Here is a 12,937-nt window from a genome sequence, read left to right on the forward strand (position 1 = left end):
CCCCCCCCCCCACCCCCCCCCCCCCCCACCCCCCCCCCCCCCCACCCCCCCCCCCCCCCACCCCCCCCCCCCCCCACCCCCCCCCCCCCCCACCCCCCCCCCCCCCCACCCCCCCCCCCCCCCACCCCCCCCCCCCCCCACCCCCCCCCCCCCCCACCCCCCCCCCCCCCCACCCCCCCCCCCCCCCACCCCCCCCCCCCCCCACCCCCCCCCCCCCCCACCCCCCCCCCCCCCCACCCCCCCCCCCCCCCACCCCCCCCCCCCCCCACCCCCCCCCCCCCCCACCCCCCCCCCCCCCCACCCCCCCCCCCCCCCACCCCCCCCCCCCCCCACCCCCCCCCCCCCCCACCCCCCCCCCCCCCCACCCCCCCCCCCCCCCACCCCCCCCCCCCCCCACCCCCCCCCCCCCCCACCCCCCCCCCCCCCCACCCCCCCCCCCCCCCACCCCCCCCCCCCCCCACCCCCCCCCCCCCCCACCCCCCCCCCCCCCCACCCCCCCCCCCCCCCACCCCCCCCCCCCCCCACCCCCCCCCCCCCCCACCCCCCCCCCCCCCCACCCCCCCCCCCCCCCACCCCCCCCCCCCCCCACCCCCCCCCCCCCCCACCCCCCCCCCCCCCCACCCCCCCCCCCCCCCACCCCCCCCCCCCCCCACCCCCCCCCCCCCCCACCCCCCCCCCCCCCCACCCCCCCCCCCCCCCACCCCCCCCCCCCCCCACCCCCCCCCCCCCCCACCCCCCCCCCCCCCCACCCCCCCCCCCCCCCACCCCCCCCCCCCCCCACCCCCCCCCCCCCCCACCCCCCCCCCCCCCCACCCCCCCCCCCCCCCACCCCCCCCCCCCCCCACCCCCCCCCCCCCCCACCCCCCCCCCCCCCCACCCCCCCCCCCCCCCACCCCCCCCCCCCCCCACCCCCCCCCCCCCCCACCCCCCCCCCCCCCCACCCCCCCCCCCCCCCACCCCCCCCCCCCCCCACCCCCCCCCCCCCCCACCCCCCCCCCCCCCCACCCCCCCCCCCCCCCACCCCCCCCCCCCCCCACCCCCCCCCCCCCCCACCCCCCCCCCCCCCCACCCCCCCCCCCCCCCACCCCCCCCCCCCCCCACCCCCCCCCCCCCCCACCCCCCCCCCCCCCCACCCCCCCCCCCCCCCACCCCCCCCCCCCCCCACCCCCCCCCCCCCCCACCCCCCCCCCCCCCCACCCCCCCCCCCCCCCACCCCCCCCCCCCCCCACCCCCCCCCCCCCCCACCCCCCCCCCCCCCCACCCCCCCCCCCCCCCACCCCCCCCCCCCCCCACCCCCCCCCCCCCCCACCCCCCCCCCCCCCCACCCCCCCCCCCCCCCACCCCCCCCCCCCCCCACCCCCCCCCCCCCCCACCCCCCCCCCCCCCCACCCCCCCCCCCCCCCACCCCCCCCCCCCCCCACCCCCCCCCCCCCCCACCCCCCCCCCCCCCCACCCCCCCCCCCCCCCACCCCCCCCCCCCCCCACCCCCCCCCCCCCCCACCCCCCCCCCCCCCCACCCCCCCCCCCCCCCACCCCCCCCCCCCCCCACCCCCCCCCCCCCCCACCCCCCCCCCCCCCCACCCCCCCCCCCCCCCACCCCCCCCCCCCCCCACCCCCCCCCCCCCCCACCCCCCCCCCCCCCCACCCCCCCCCCCCCCCACCCCCCCCCCCCCCCACCCCCCCCCCCCCCCACCCCCCCCCCCCCCCACCCCCCCCCCCCCCCACCCCCCCCCCCCCCCACCCCCCCCCCCCCCCACCCCCCCCCCCCCCCACCCCCCCCCCCCCCCACCCCCCCCCCCCCCCACCCCCCCCCCCCCCCACCCCCCCCCCCCCCCACCCCCCCCCCCCCCCACCCCCCCCCCCCCCCACCCCCCCCCCCCCCCACCCCCCCCCCCCCCCACCCCCCCCCCCCCCCACCCCCCCCCCCCCCCACCCCCCCCCCCCCCCACCCCCCCCCCCCCCCACCCCCCCCCCCCCCCACCCCCCCCCCCCCCCACCCCCCCCCCCCCCCACCCCCCCCCCCCCCCACCCCCCCCCCCCCCCACCCCCCCCCCCCCCCACCCCCCCCCCCCCCCACCCCCCCCCCCCCCCACCCCCCCCCCCCCCCACCCCCCCCCCCCCCCACCCCCCCCCCCCCCCACCCCCCCCCCCCCCCACCCCCCCCCCCCCCCACCCCCCCCCCCCCCCACCCCCCCCCCCCCCCACCCCCCCCCCCCCCCACCCCCCCCCCCCCCCACCCCCCCCCCCCCCCACCCCCCCCCCCCCCCACCCCCCCCCCCCCCCACCCCCCCCCCCCCCCACCCCCCCCCCCCCCCACCCCCCCCCCCCCCCACCCCCCCCCCCCCCCACCCCCCCCCCCCCCCACCCCCCCCCCCCCCCACCCCCCCCCCCCCCCACCCCCCCCCCCCCCCACCCCCCCCCCCCCCCACCCCCCCCCCCCCCCACCCCCCCCCCCCCCCACCCCCCCCCCCCCCCACCCCCCCCCCCCCCCACCCCCCCCCCCCCCCACCCCCCCCCCCCCCCACCCCCCCCCCCCCCCACCCCCCCCCCCCCCCACCCCCCCCCCCCCCCACCCCCCCCCCCCCCCACCCCCCCCCCCCCCCACCCCCCCCCCCCCCCACCCCCCCCCCCCCCCACCCCCCCCCCCCCCCACCCCCCCCCCCCCCCACCCCCCCCCCCCCCCACCCCCCCCCCCCCCCACCCCCCCCCCCCCCCACCCCCCCCCCCCCCCACCCCCCCCCCCCCCCACCCCCCCCCCCCCCCACCCCCCCCCCCCCCCACCCCCCCCCCCCCCCACCCCCCCCCCCCCCCACCCCCCCCCCCCCCCACCCCCCCCCCCCCCCACCCCCCCCCCCCCCCACCCCCCCCCCCCCCCACCCCCCCCCCCCCCCACCCCCCCCCCCCCCCACCCCCCCCCCCCCCCACCCCCCCCCCCCCCCACCCCCCCCCCCCCCCACCCCCCCCCCCCCCCACCCCCCCCCCCCCCCACCCCCCCCCCCCCCCACCCCCCCCCCCCCCCACCCCCCCCCCCCCCCACCCCCCCCCCCCCCCACCCCCCCCCCCCCCCACCCCCCCCCCCCCCCACCCCCCCCCCCCCCCACCCCCCCCCCCCCCCACCCCCCCCCCCCCCCACCCCCCCCCCCCCCCACCCCCCCCCCCCCCCACCCCCCCCCCCCCCCACCCCCCCCCCCCCCCACCCCCCCCCCCCCCCACCCCCCCCCCCCCCCACCCCCCCCCCCCCCCACCCCCCCCCCCCCCCACCCCCCCCCCCCCCCACCCCCCCCCCCCCCCACCCCCCCCCCCCCCCACCCCCCCCCCCCCCCACCCCCCCCCCCCCCCACCCCCCCCCCCCCCCACCCCCCCCCCCCCCCACCCCCCCCCCCCCCCACCCCCCCCCCCCCCCACCCCCCCCCCCCCCCACCCCCCCCCCCCCCCACCCCCCCCCCCCCCCACCCCCCCCCCCCCCCACCCCCCCCCCCCCCCACCCCCCCCCCCCCCCACCCCCCCCCCCCCCCACCCCCCCCCCCCCCCACCCCCCCCCCCCCCCACCCCCCCCCCCCCCCACCCCCCCCCCCCCCCACCCCCCCCCCCCCCCACCCCCCCCCCCCCCCACCCCCCCCCCCCCCCACCCCCCCCCCCCCCCACCCCCCCCCCCCCCCACCCCCCCCCCCCCCCACCCCCCCCCCCCCCCACCCCCCCCCCCCCCCACCCCCCCCCCCCCCCACCCCCCCCCCCCCCCACCCCCCCCCCCCCCCACCCCCCCCCCCCCCCACCCCCCCCCCCCCCCACCCCCCCCCCCCCCCACCCCCCCCCCCCCCCACCCCCCCCCCCCCCCACCCCCCCCCCCCCCCACCCCCCCCCCCCCCCACCCCCCCCCCCCCCCACCCCCCCCCCCCCCCACCCCCCCCCCCCCCCACCCCCCCCCCCCCCCACCCCCCCCCCCCCCCACCCCCCCCCCCCCCCACCCCCCCCCCCCCCCACCCCCCCCCCCCCCCACCCCCCCCCCCCCCCACCCCCCCCCCCCCCCACCCCCCCCCCCCCCCACCCCCCCCCCCCCCCACCCCCCCCCCCCCCCACCCCCCCCCCCCCCCACCCCCCCCCCCCCCCACCCCCCCCCCCCCCCACCCCCCCCCCCCCCCACCCCCCCCCCCCCCCACCCCCCCCCCCCCCCACCCCCCCCCCCCCCCACCCCCCCCCCCCCCCACCCCCCCCCCCCCCCAAAACCCCCCTCCCCCCCCCACCCCCCTCCCCCCCCACACCCCCCCCCCCCAACCCCCCCCCCCCCCCCACCCCCCACCCCCCCCCCCCCCCCCCCCCCCCCACCGCCCCCTCCCCCCACCCCCCCCCCCCCCCACCCCCCCCCCCCCCCCCCACCCCCCCCCCCAAACCCCCCCCCCCCCCACCGCCCCCCCCCCCCACCCCCCCTGCCCCCAACCCCCCCCTCCCCCCACCCCCCCCCCCACTGAAAAAGTTCTAGGAAAAGGAAAGGAACTAAGGTAAGTGTGGGAAGGGGGCGGCGCAGGGGGGGCACCACGGGAGGGGCAGGGAAGGAGGAGGAGCCTGGGGAAGGGGAGGGGGGAATTTTGTGCCACCCACGTGACCCAAAACCATGCGCCCGGTGCGTGGCACGCCCTTCCGCCCCTGGTAGCCCTGCCTCTGATTTCCAGATAACTAGTAAAGTCTCAATATATCTGCAGCCAGTTTGCTGTTGGTCAGCTGCAATAAGCAGGAGGGAATTTGGTGGGGATGAGGGAAGTTTATCACAAGGAAAGTCCCCCCCTTCCTAATTTTTGGCTAAGAACAGTCAGTCTTCTTCCCTAGCATGGTGTTCAAATAAGTCTCCATGTTCTCTCCTGTTGCTGATTATCAACCCATCCGCCTCATGATGGGATTTCTCCTCAGGAGAAAGTCTATGTAGTGCATTCCTACTTGATCAGTCATCACAAAGAGGAAGGGGGGGGGGGGAAACTAGGTCAGAGAGTAGGTAAAGAGGATATGTCCTGAGAAGGCACCATTGATAGCTGAATGGAACTTGGTGCCAAGTTCTTAGTTGGTTTACACTTCCATCTCCATTTGCTGGTGGCTTAGAAGAGAAGCACTAATATTGAACAGCATGTGTCCACACATCATACAAAACTGAAGTTCAATCAACCCATGATTTTACAATCTACAATTTACTGTGATGCCATAATGCAGCCAGTTGGAATAGGGTCAGTGTTTAAAAAAAGACGCTCGCATCCAAGTTCCACATTGGATGCAACGTCACTGTGGACAGAGTGCTTAATAAAAGATCCAATAGACCCCATCTGAAATACCCCCATTTTCTAAAAACATTGGATTATGCATGACAATTTAAGTCAGGGGGCGTTGAACTCATTACAATGGCTAGATATAACATAAATGTGACTTGGCTGGGCCCTGTGTGTGTGTGTGGGGGGGGGGGGGCTGGGCTGGGGAGTCCACAGCAGGCCCCACAGCCCAGATTGGCACTAGGGAGGGTGGCTACCTCAATTTGAGAGGGCTTATCAAGACTGGGGGGAGGTTGATTCAGCTAGCTTGTGGGCCTCTCAAGGGGCCACATCAGCCCCGCGGGCCACAGGTTTGACATCTCTGTTTCAAGTGTAACAATTTACCAGTACTGCCCCCGCCAATGAAAAATGGAAAGGATTTAAAGAGAAGAAAAGAATGTAGGGTGGGGACTGTATCTGTAGGAAACAGCAAGTAAATCTGGCACTCTGCAATTCTTGTTTTTGGCAAGGCATTTCTGCTCTTGTGCTATTTTCTAGAGAGTGAATCATTAGGTCAGCAAACTTGTTTATATTCATACAAATCCACATATGGGGACCAGGCAAATCTCAGGGCAAAGCTAGAGCTGAAAGGGAGTGGCTGAGCTACCACCACCATGCCTCCCCCACACCCTTTCTCATAAGAACTATTTTAATACAATGTGATTTTCCTGCACCCAACCCACAGTGAGATGTGGGATTGAGGCACATAATGATATGTATTAAATTAAAGTAGACGTTAAAAGGCAGAGAAGGAAAGAGGCACCACAAGCTTCATGTCTTCTAATAGTTTCTGCTGCCCTCTGGTTCCCTACTGTCTTCTACATTTTACGTATTCCCTAACCACCAGCTCTGAGAGTCCTCTGGTCAACTATAACGGCAAAGGGCTGGAAAGGTCTAGCTTTAGCCCTCCTGCAGCACGGAGATTCACTGCTGCAAGTACTGAAGTCAGCTAACCATTTTCCATAGGTAAGCGAGTCTGAAAACATCAAAAAAAGGGTAGGGATAAAAAAAGTATCTGGCTTTCATTTTCACAGAGGAAGAATGTACATCCAGATGAAAGCACATTCATCTGAGCCCTTTGCAGTTGGCAAGCAAGATTCACACTTCATTAATGCTGGAATAATAATAAGACTTTGGATTTATACTCCTCCTTTCTCTTATGTAAGGAGACTCAACGTGGCTTACAAGCTCCTTTGCCTTCCTCTCCCCACAATAGACGCCTTGTGAGGTAGGTGGGGCTGAGGGAGTTCTGAAGAAAAGTGACTAGCCCAAGATCACCCAGCCGGCTTCGTGTGTAGGAGTGGGGAAACAAATTCAGTTCACCAGATAAGCACTGCGAGATGAAAAAGAAATTCACAGGACCTTCCAAAGGGCCAGCGTAGCCCTGGTTAATTGCAGTTTTAAGTGGGGAATCATGGGGACGGACTATTTTATTCTCTCCCTACCCACCCCCCGCACCTTGATATCAACTCTCTTCCACCTCGACCTCTTGTTCGCCTTTTCAGGCCTGCATGCTGGTTTCTGCTTGCCACCTTCCACCTACCTGCATTGGCTTCTTTCCCCCTCATATTGGTCTCTCAGCCTTGGCCAGTATGGTTATTTTCTTCTTTTTAAATAAGGTTTCATTTTTATTAATTAACAAGAAAAAAATAGCAGGATAATTCAACTTTATCAGGGTTTTTTTCTTTCTCATGTCTTCTTTTTTCAATGGATGGTGTTGTTGAATGATTAATGAGTTGTGTTTTCAGTGTTTTTTTTTAAAAAACGGTAACTGATATACTACTGACTATTTCTATTTGCTCATATTGTAAGCTTTTTTAAGTAATCATTTTGGAATAGTTGGTGGGATACAAGTTTCTCAAACACACTTATCCAACATTGGCTTGGGATTCTACCACAAAGCCGTACCTGCAAGGATTCTCTATCTTTCTGAGCCTGCAGGCACCTTTGGCATTCTTACACAGCGTTGCGGGTGCAGCCAAAAATCACTGCCACAAAACTGCTGAACCAGGAAGTGGAGTCAGGAACAAAGTATCTGCTGTAGCTTACCTCCAGGCACTGTGACAATCCCTGTGCTATGATGGTAGATTCTGCTAAAGAAACATTTATTAAAATCTGCACAATCAAATCTCCAATGACCAACTGGCTTGAAAAAGCCTCATTTGGCCTCACCCACGTTCTAAAAATACTTGTCAGGCACTAGGAAACGTGTCAGCAGGCACCATGCCGCCCATGGGCACCACGTTGGGGACCTCTGCAATACTATAAGGCCACTCCCTCTTGGTTTCTCCAAGGCAAAGTGAAGAAGACACAATTTACCAGTTGTCGTAAGTAATCCTGAATTGTGTTCGGATAAATAAGTACGCTGATAGCCACTAAGGTATTGAGTGCAAAATCAAAGATTTGGTAGCAGAAGAACGGGATGATCCAGGCTGCATGTTGCTGTTTAAAAAATAAGAGATAAGAATCACTAATTAACAGTAGTTATGAAACTTGCAATAAATATTTAGCTTTTCTCTAGAACCAAGGATACAAAAGAACAGAAACGCGAGCTGCATCCACAAATGGTGGTTTGTTTAAACTGTAGTTTGTTACCCAAACCCTGATTAGCCTACCAGATGTGAAACAGATCACAGTAACCCTAATCCAGGGGTCTGCAACCTGTGGCTTTCCAGATGTTCATGAACTACAAATCCCATCAGCCCCTGCCAGCATGGCCACTTGGGCAGGGGCTGATGGGAATTGTAGTCCTTGGACATTTGGAGAGCCACAGGTTGCAGACCCCTGCCCTAATCAGTCTGTTGGTTTCCTGTTTCCACACTTCCAAACAGAACCCATGGATGCTATCCCAAGCTCTCATGTGCTGCCTGGCTGCAGGCAAAGTCCCATTAAGCATGCAGCTCACTTGTTATTAATCAGCTGCAATACACAGGAGAGGGCGATGCCAAGGGCAAGCCAAATTTCCTCCTCCACATTCTGCTAAAGGCCATCATTTGCCTTCCCACTCTCCTTTCAGCTGCTACACTGAATTCTTCAAGCAAATGATCTGAAACAAAATAGATTGTTTAATAGGCCCGCACCATCCACTTTCTCTTTTGCCCACTTGCTGCTTTTTAAATGGCCCTTCGGGAGAAGCTGAAGCTTCTGAATCTCATTCCCATCACGGTTAGCAGGCCAGGTAGAGGCTGGCTCTGCTGTTGTTCCAAGAATGGAAGGGATGGCTGCCAGTATCTCTTGCCTTCCCACTTCCTATCCAGGCCTGAATCCGCCACTGCTTCTTTCCCCAACCCAAGCGAGCATCTTATTGAATTAAAAACTTTTAAAGTTCTCCACCAATGTGAGTTTGCTTTGCTTTAAGTGAAGTTTGTGAAAGGGAAATATAGAAAATGGAAGGGACAAAATGTTTTCTGATGTGTATAAGAACAGCTATTTGATTATTTGCACCAGCATCATACTTAGGATGAAGTTTCTGACAGACAGGGCCAAAGGTTTAAAATGTGACACTGCACTGGCAGTGTTCTGCTGGTAACACAGGCAAGTACTGAGACGAACATTTAGGAACTGAAATGACTGTACACTTGGGAGGATTGTATATTCCTGTATATTCCACTGTGGGAGGATTGAGTACTTGCACATTTAAGCGTGTCCTTCAAATGAAGTGTCCCTAAAATGTTTCTGAAAACATGGATCTGTACTAATGTGCACTGATCCTTGGAGTACTGTGGATTGTGCTCAGTTATCATCCGCAACAAGGAGACACTTCACAATTCCTATGGGGAAACACTCAAAAGCGGTTTCTCTCGGGATGAGTTCTTCATACACCCCTTCCCTGCTGAAATATTTAGAAACTCTTTCTTTTACAGTGCCCTAGAGAGGTAGTTTTCATTCCCCACAATAGGGCATATGGGAGATATTATTTTCCCTCGATGGTAGCCACCAGTACTACTGGGGAGAGAGGCATCAAGAAGCAACCAATTTATGGAGACCCTGTAGGGTTTTCAAGATGATGGACATTCAGAGGTGGCTTGCCATTGCCTGACTCTGCATAGCAGCCCTGGTATTCCTTAGTATTCTCCCATCCAAACGCTAACCAGGGCAGCCCCTGCTTAGCTTCTGAGACCTGACAAGAAGAACATTTTGGATTTATATCCCCCTTTCTCTCCTGTAAGGAGACTCAAAGGGGCTTACAATCTCCTTTCCCTCCCTCACAACAAACACCCTGTGAGGTGGGTGGGGCTGAGAGAGCTCCGAAGAACTGTGACTAGCCCAAGGTCACCCAGCTGGCATGTGTGGGAGTGCACAGGCTAATCTGAATTCCCCAGATAAGCCTCCACAGCTCAAGTGGCAGAGTGGGGAATCAAACCCGGTTCTCCAGATTAGAGTGCACCTGCTCTTAACCACTACACCACGCTGGCTCTCCAGTTTGGGCCAGCCTGGGCTACTCAGGTCAGAGCACCTGCACTTTAAATGGCATAGCATTGTGTGTAAATGCACGTGTGTACATGCACTCATTCACATGTGCACATAAATAAATGCATGCATGTGTATGTACCATGTATAAGCTATTCTCTGCAATTCTGAATATGAAACAGACTGAAATTAAAAGGAAACTGACTAAAATAAAAATTATTTTCCCATGCGAACACTGGCTGAACTCTGTAATGCCCCAAAGAGAAACACATCTTGTTGTGACATGCCTCTGAAGATGCCAGGAACAGATGTGGGCAAAACTGTTAGGAGCAAAAACTACCAGACCCATAACCACACAGCCTAAAAAACCCACAACACTCAGTTGATTCTAGCCATGAAAGCCTTTGACAAAACATTGAACTGTGAAAGCTGTTTATCCTAAGAAAACAATTACGACAACCTCCCCCCCCCCCCACACACACAAACAATGTTATAAATCTCACAGTACCTTATATGCCCCATACGTAGCCATTGCACAGATGAGAATCATGAGAAGAGAGATTGCGGTGGCAATGCACATATCTGGGAAGGAAAAAGAAAAAAAATGAAACCATCACAGGGGTGTGAAGACCTGGCTTCTCGGTATTGCTAACTTCTTTTAAAAAACCTTTTTTAACCATGTCATTTGCCTGCTGTCTTTTGGAACAGTCTGTTACTATTGGTTGCTACCCACAATGTGATGCTTCTGGCACTTACAAAGGGAAGCAACATTTTAAACAAAACATGGCAATATCATGAGGAAGGGAATCTTCACCTAAAGGAAGACTCTTCCACATCCCACCTGCCAGATTTCACCTGGGACAAATTAATCTTTACTGATTCCCCCGCAGCTGACAGCAACATCTGTACATGTCTGATGCTTGAGCGACCTCTACTGGAGGATATATACCAGGGAACATTCAACTTTGTCAACACTAACTTCAGCGCTATGCAACTTTCTGGCTTGAGTGACTTTACCCGTCCTGTAATCAGCACTTAATCCTAAACAGAGTTACTCCCTTCTAAGATCATTCCCAGCACTCCAAAAAATTGGATAAGGATAATTGAGAATCATCTCAGCACAAACCATACCTCTTAATCCCTTAATGTACAACCATTAACTTATGATTGATGTGTTCTATCATAGAGGTTTGCAGCCATGTGGGTATGTTAATGAACACTGCAATTCTTGCTAGGTTGTTGTTACAGTTCATTATCTTTTATCTAAATCATTTTATGATCTACTCAGAACACTCAGGATTGAGTTAGCTACATATTAAAAACTCTGAAGCAACTCAGTGTCTGAGAAATCAAAATGCAAATTGTAATAAAAATTAAAGAACTATAGAATACAGGAAGCAAACATTGGTGCTTCACTGGCATTACACAAGTGGACAACAGCCTACTGTCTAACCCATTACAGCTTGTAATTATTGACAATTTTCATTTCCTACTTGAAGCAGAAACTTTATTAATATTTTTTTAAAGGGGATTATTCATCCACTAACATTTTCAAAGCATCGGGATTCAGGAGACAAAGGAAAGGCACTAAAGAATTTGATACATGGAAATCATGAATCACTCAAAGGATATATTATTTATAGGTGCTCTGATTAATTCAAGAAGAATAGAATGCACTGAGACCAACTGAGGAACTCTCGTCTTACCACTGTCAAAGAAACTAGCTCTAAGCTGCAGACAGGCTACATTTTTCCAGAGTGTCCAGAGTGGTCCAACAAAAGATCCCTGTTGCCTTTTTCATTATATCAGGCTACAGGTCTTGCAAGTTTTTTAATTTCTTGAGAAACTTTCAGAGCTCATTGTCCTTTGAGACAAGAAGGGGTAAAAGACATGAATACACTCTACCCAGTGACTTGACTATGGTATTACCTTTAACACTTTAAAAAGCATTTTATATCATTTGCTTCATTTATACCATCTTATGCAAAGAGGTTCTGAGTCAAGGGTAAGACTTTACCAACATCTTATGTTCCATATAAGTTGGATCTCAGACAAAAAGGCCCATGTGCATTACTGCCATAGTTTCTAAGAGGAGACTACTGACAAAGTCTTCAGTATAAGAAAAGAAGTGACACCATGAAAGCTCTGAACAAAAACCATCACTATGGCAGATGACCATGAAGTTCTTGGTTAAGCTGGAGGATGAAGACATGGAAAAGAGAGGAGGGTTCAACAGCATCCATCACCAGCAAAAACTTTTAAAACGTCACCCTTTCTGTTTTGTGAACAGTTCTAAGTTACTTTGACCAAAAAGCAATAAAACTAAAAGCAGAGAGACACTTTGTTTGAGAGTGGTTTGCACAGCTGCTCTATGATAGGTTTCTCATTCACTAATGGTTGCTTTGATAATTGGGGGAACACTGAAAAAAGCTCCTATTTACATTCCTATTCCTATTTATATTCCTATTTACATTCTTCCCCATTTGGAATGAATACAATGAAACACAAGCTTTGTTCAAAAGGTGTAGTGTGATTTATTTAAGACAATATACAGCATTGCATAATGCTGCCTGGCGGCTGTCATTGATTGGATGAGGGTCAATCAATTGAAAGTGAATCTCGATAAGATGAAGGTGCTCTGTGTGCCGATCTCCTGAGTCTAGGGAATCAAGGGATACCGAGTGCTGGAAAGGGTGGTTCTACTCCAGAAAGACTGGGTGTGGGATCTTGGGGACATCCTGGATGGGGCTCTGTCTCTGGAAACCCAGGTAGCAGCGATGACCAGGAGGGCCCATCAACGCTTCCAGCTATTGTGCCAGCTCTGCTTTCTCCTGGATTGGGATGACTTGGTCACAGTTATTCATGCTCTGATAACTACCAGATTGGATTTCTGTAATGCGTTATATGAAGATGGTCTGGAAGCTTGAGCTGGTTCAGAATACAGCAGCTCGTCTGCAGACCACAAAACCCCTCTTTTGCGGAGTCTGCACTAATTTCCAATGTGCTACCGGGTACAATGTAAAGTGCTTGTGCTAACCTATAAAGCCACATGGTCCTGGGTTTCTGAAAGTGTGGATCTGCCTGTATATTCCTTTCTGGGTGCTGAGATCAGAGGAGGAGGCCCAGCTGGCTATCCTATCCCTGTCAGAGGTAAGGGAGGTGGGGGCCGCCTGGAGTGGCCCCTACACTGCTACCCCTCCAGATGTTTACTGGGCACCCACTCTCTTAGAGTTTTGGAT

At 60.9% G+C, this 12,937-nt stretch overlaps 1 protein-coding gene across 1 annotated transcript in view; it reads right to left on the reverse strand.

The window, feature by feature from the left end:
- Positions 1-12,937, reverse strand: part of LAPTM4B (lysosomal protein transmembrane 4 beta) — a 92,553-nt gene that overhangs the window by 38,199 nt on the left and 41,417 nt on the right. The window contains exons 3-4 of the mRNA XM_048507568.1: positions 10,207-10,280; positions 7,608-7,730 (exon numbers count right to left, since the gene is read on the reverse strand). Coding sequence (XP_048363525.1) covers positions 7,608-7,730; positions 10,207-10,280 — 197 coding nt within the window. The remainder of the gene's footprint in view (positions 1-7,607; positions 7,731-10,206; positions 10,281-12,937) is intronic.

This window comes from Sphaerodactylus townsendi, linkage group LG09 (assembly GCF_021028975.2).
Source record: "Sphaerodactylus townsendi isolate TG3544 linkage group LG09, MPM_Stown_v2.3, whole genome shotgun sequence".
In the NCBI taxonomy this organism is placed as follows: Eukaryota; Metazoa; Chordata; class Lepidosauria; order Squamata; family Sphaerodactylidae; genus Sphaerodactylus; species Sphaerodactylus townsendi.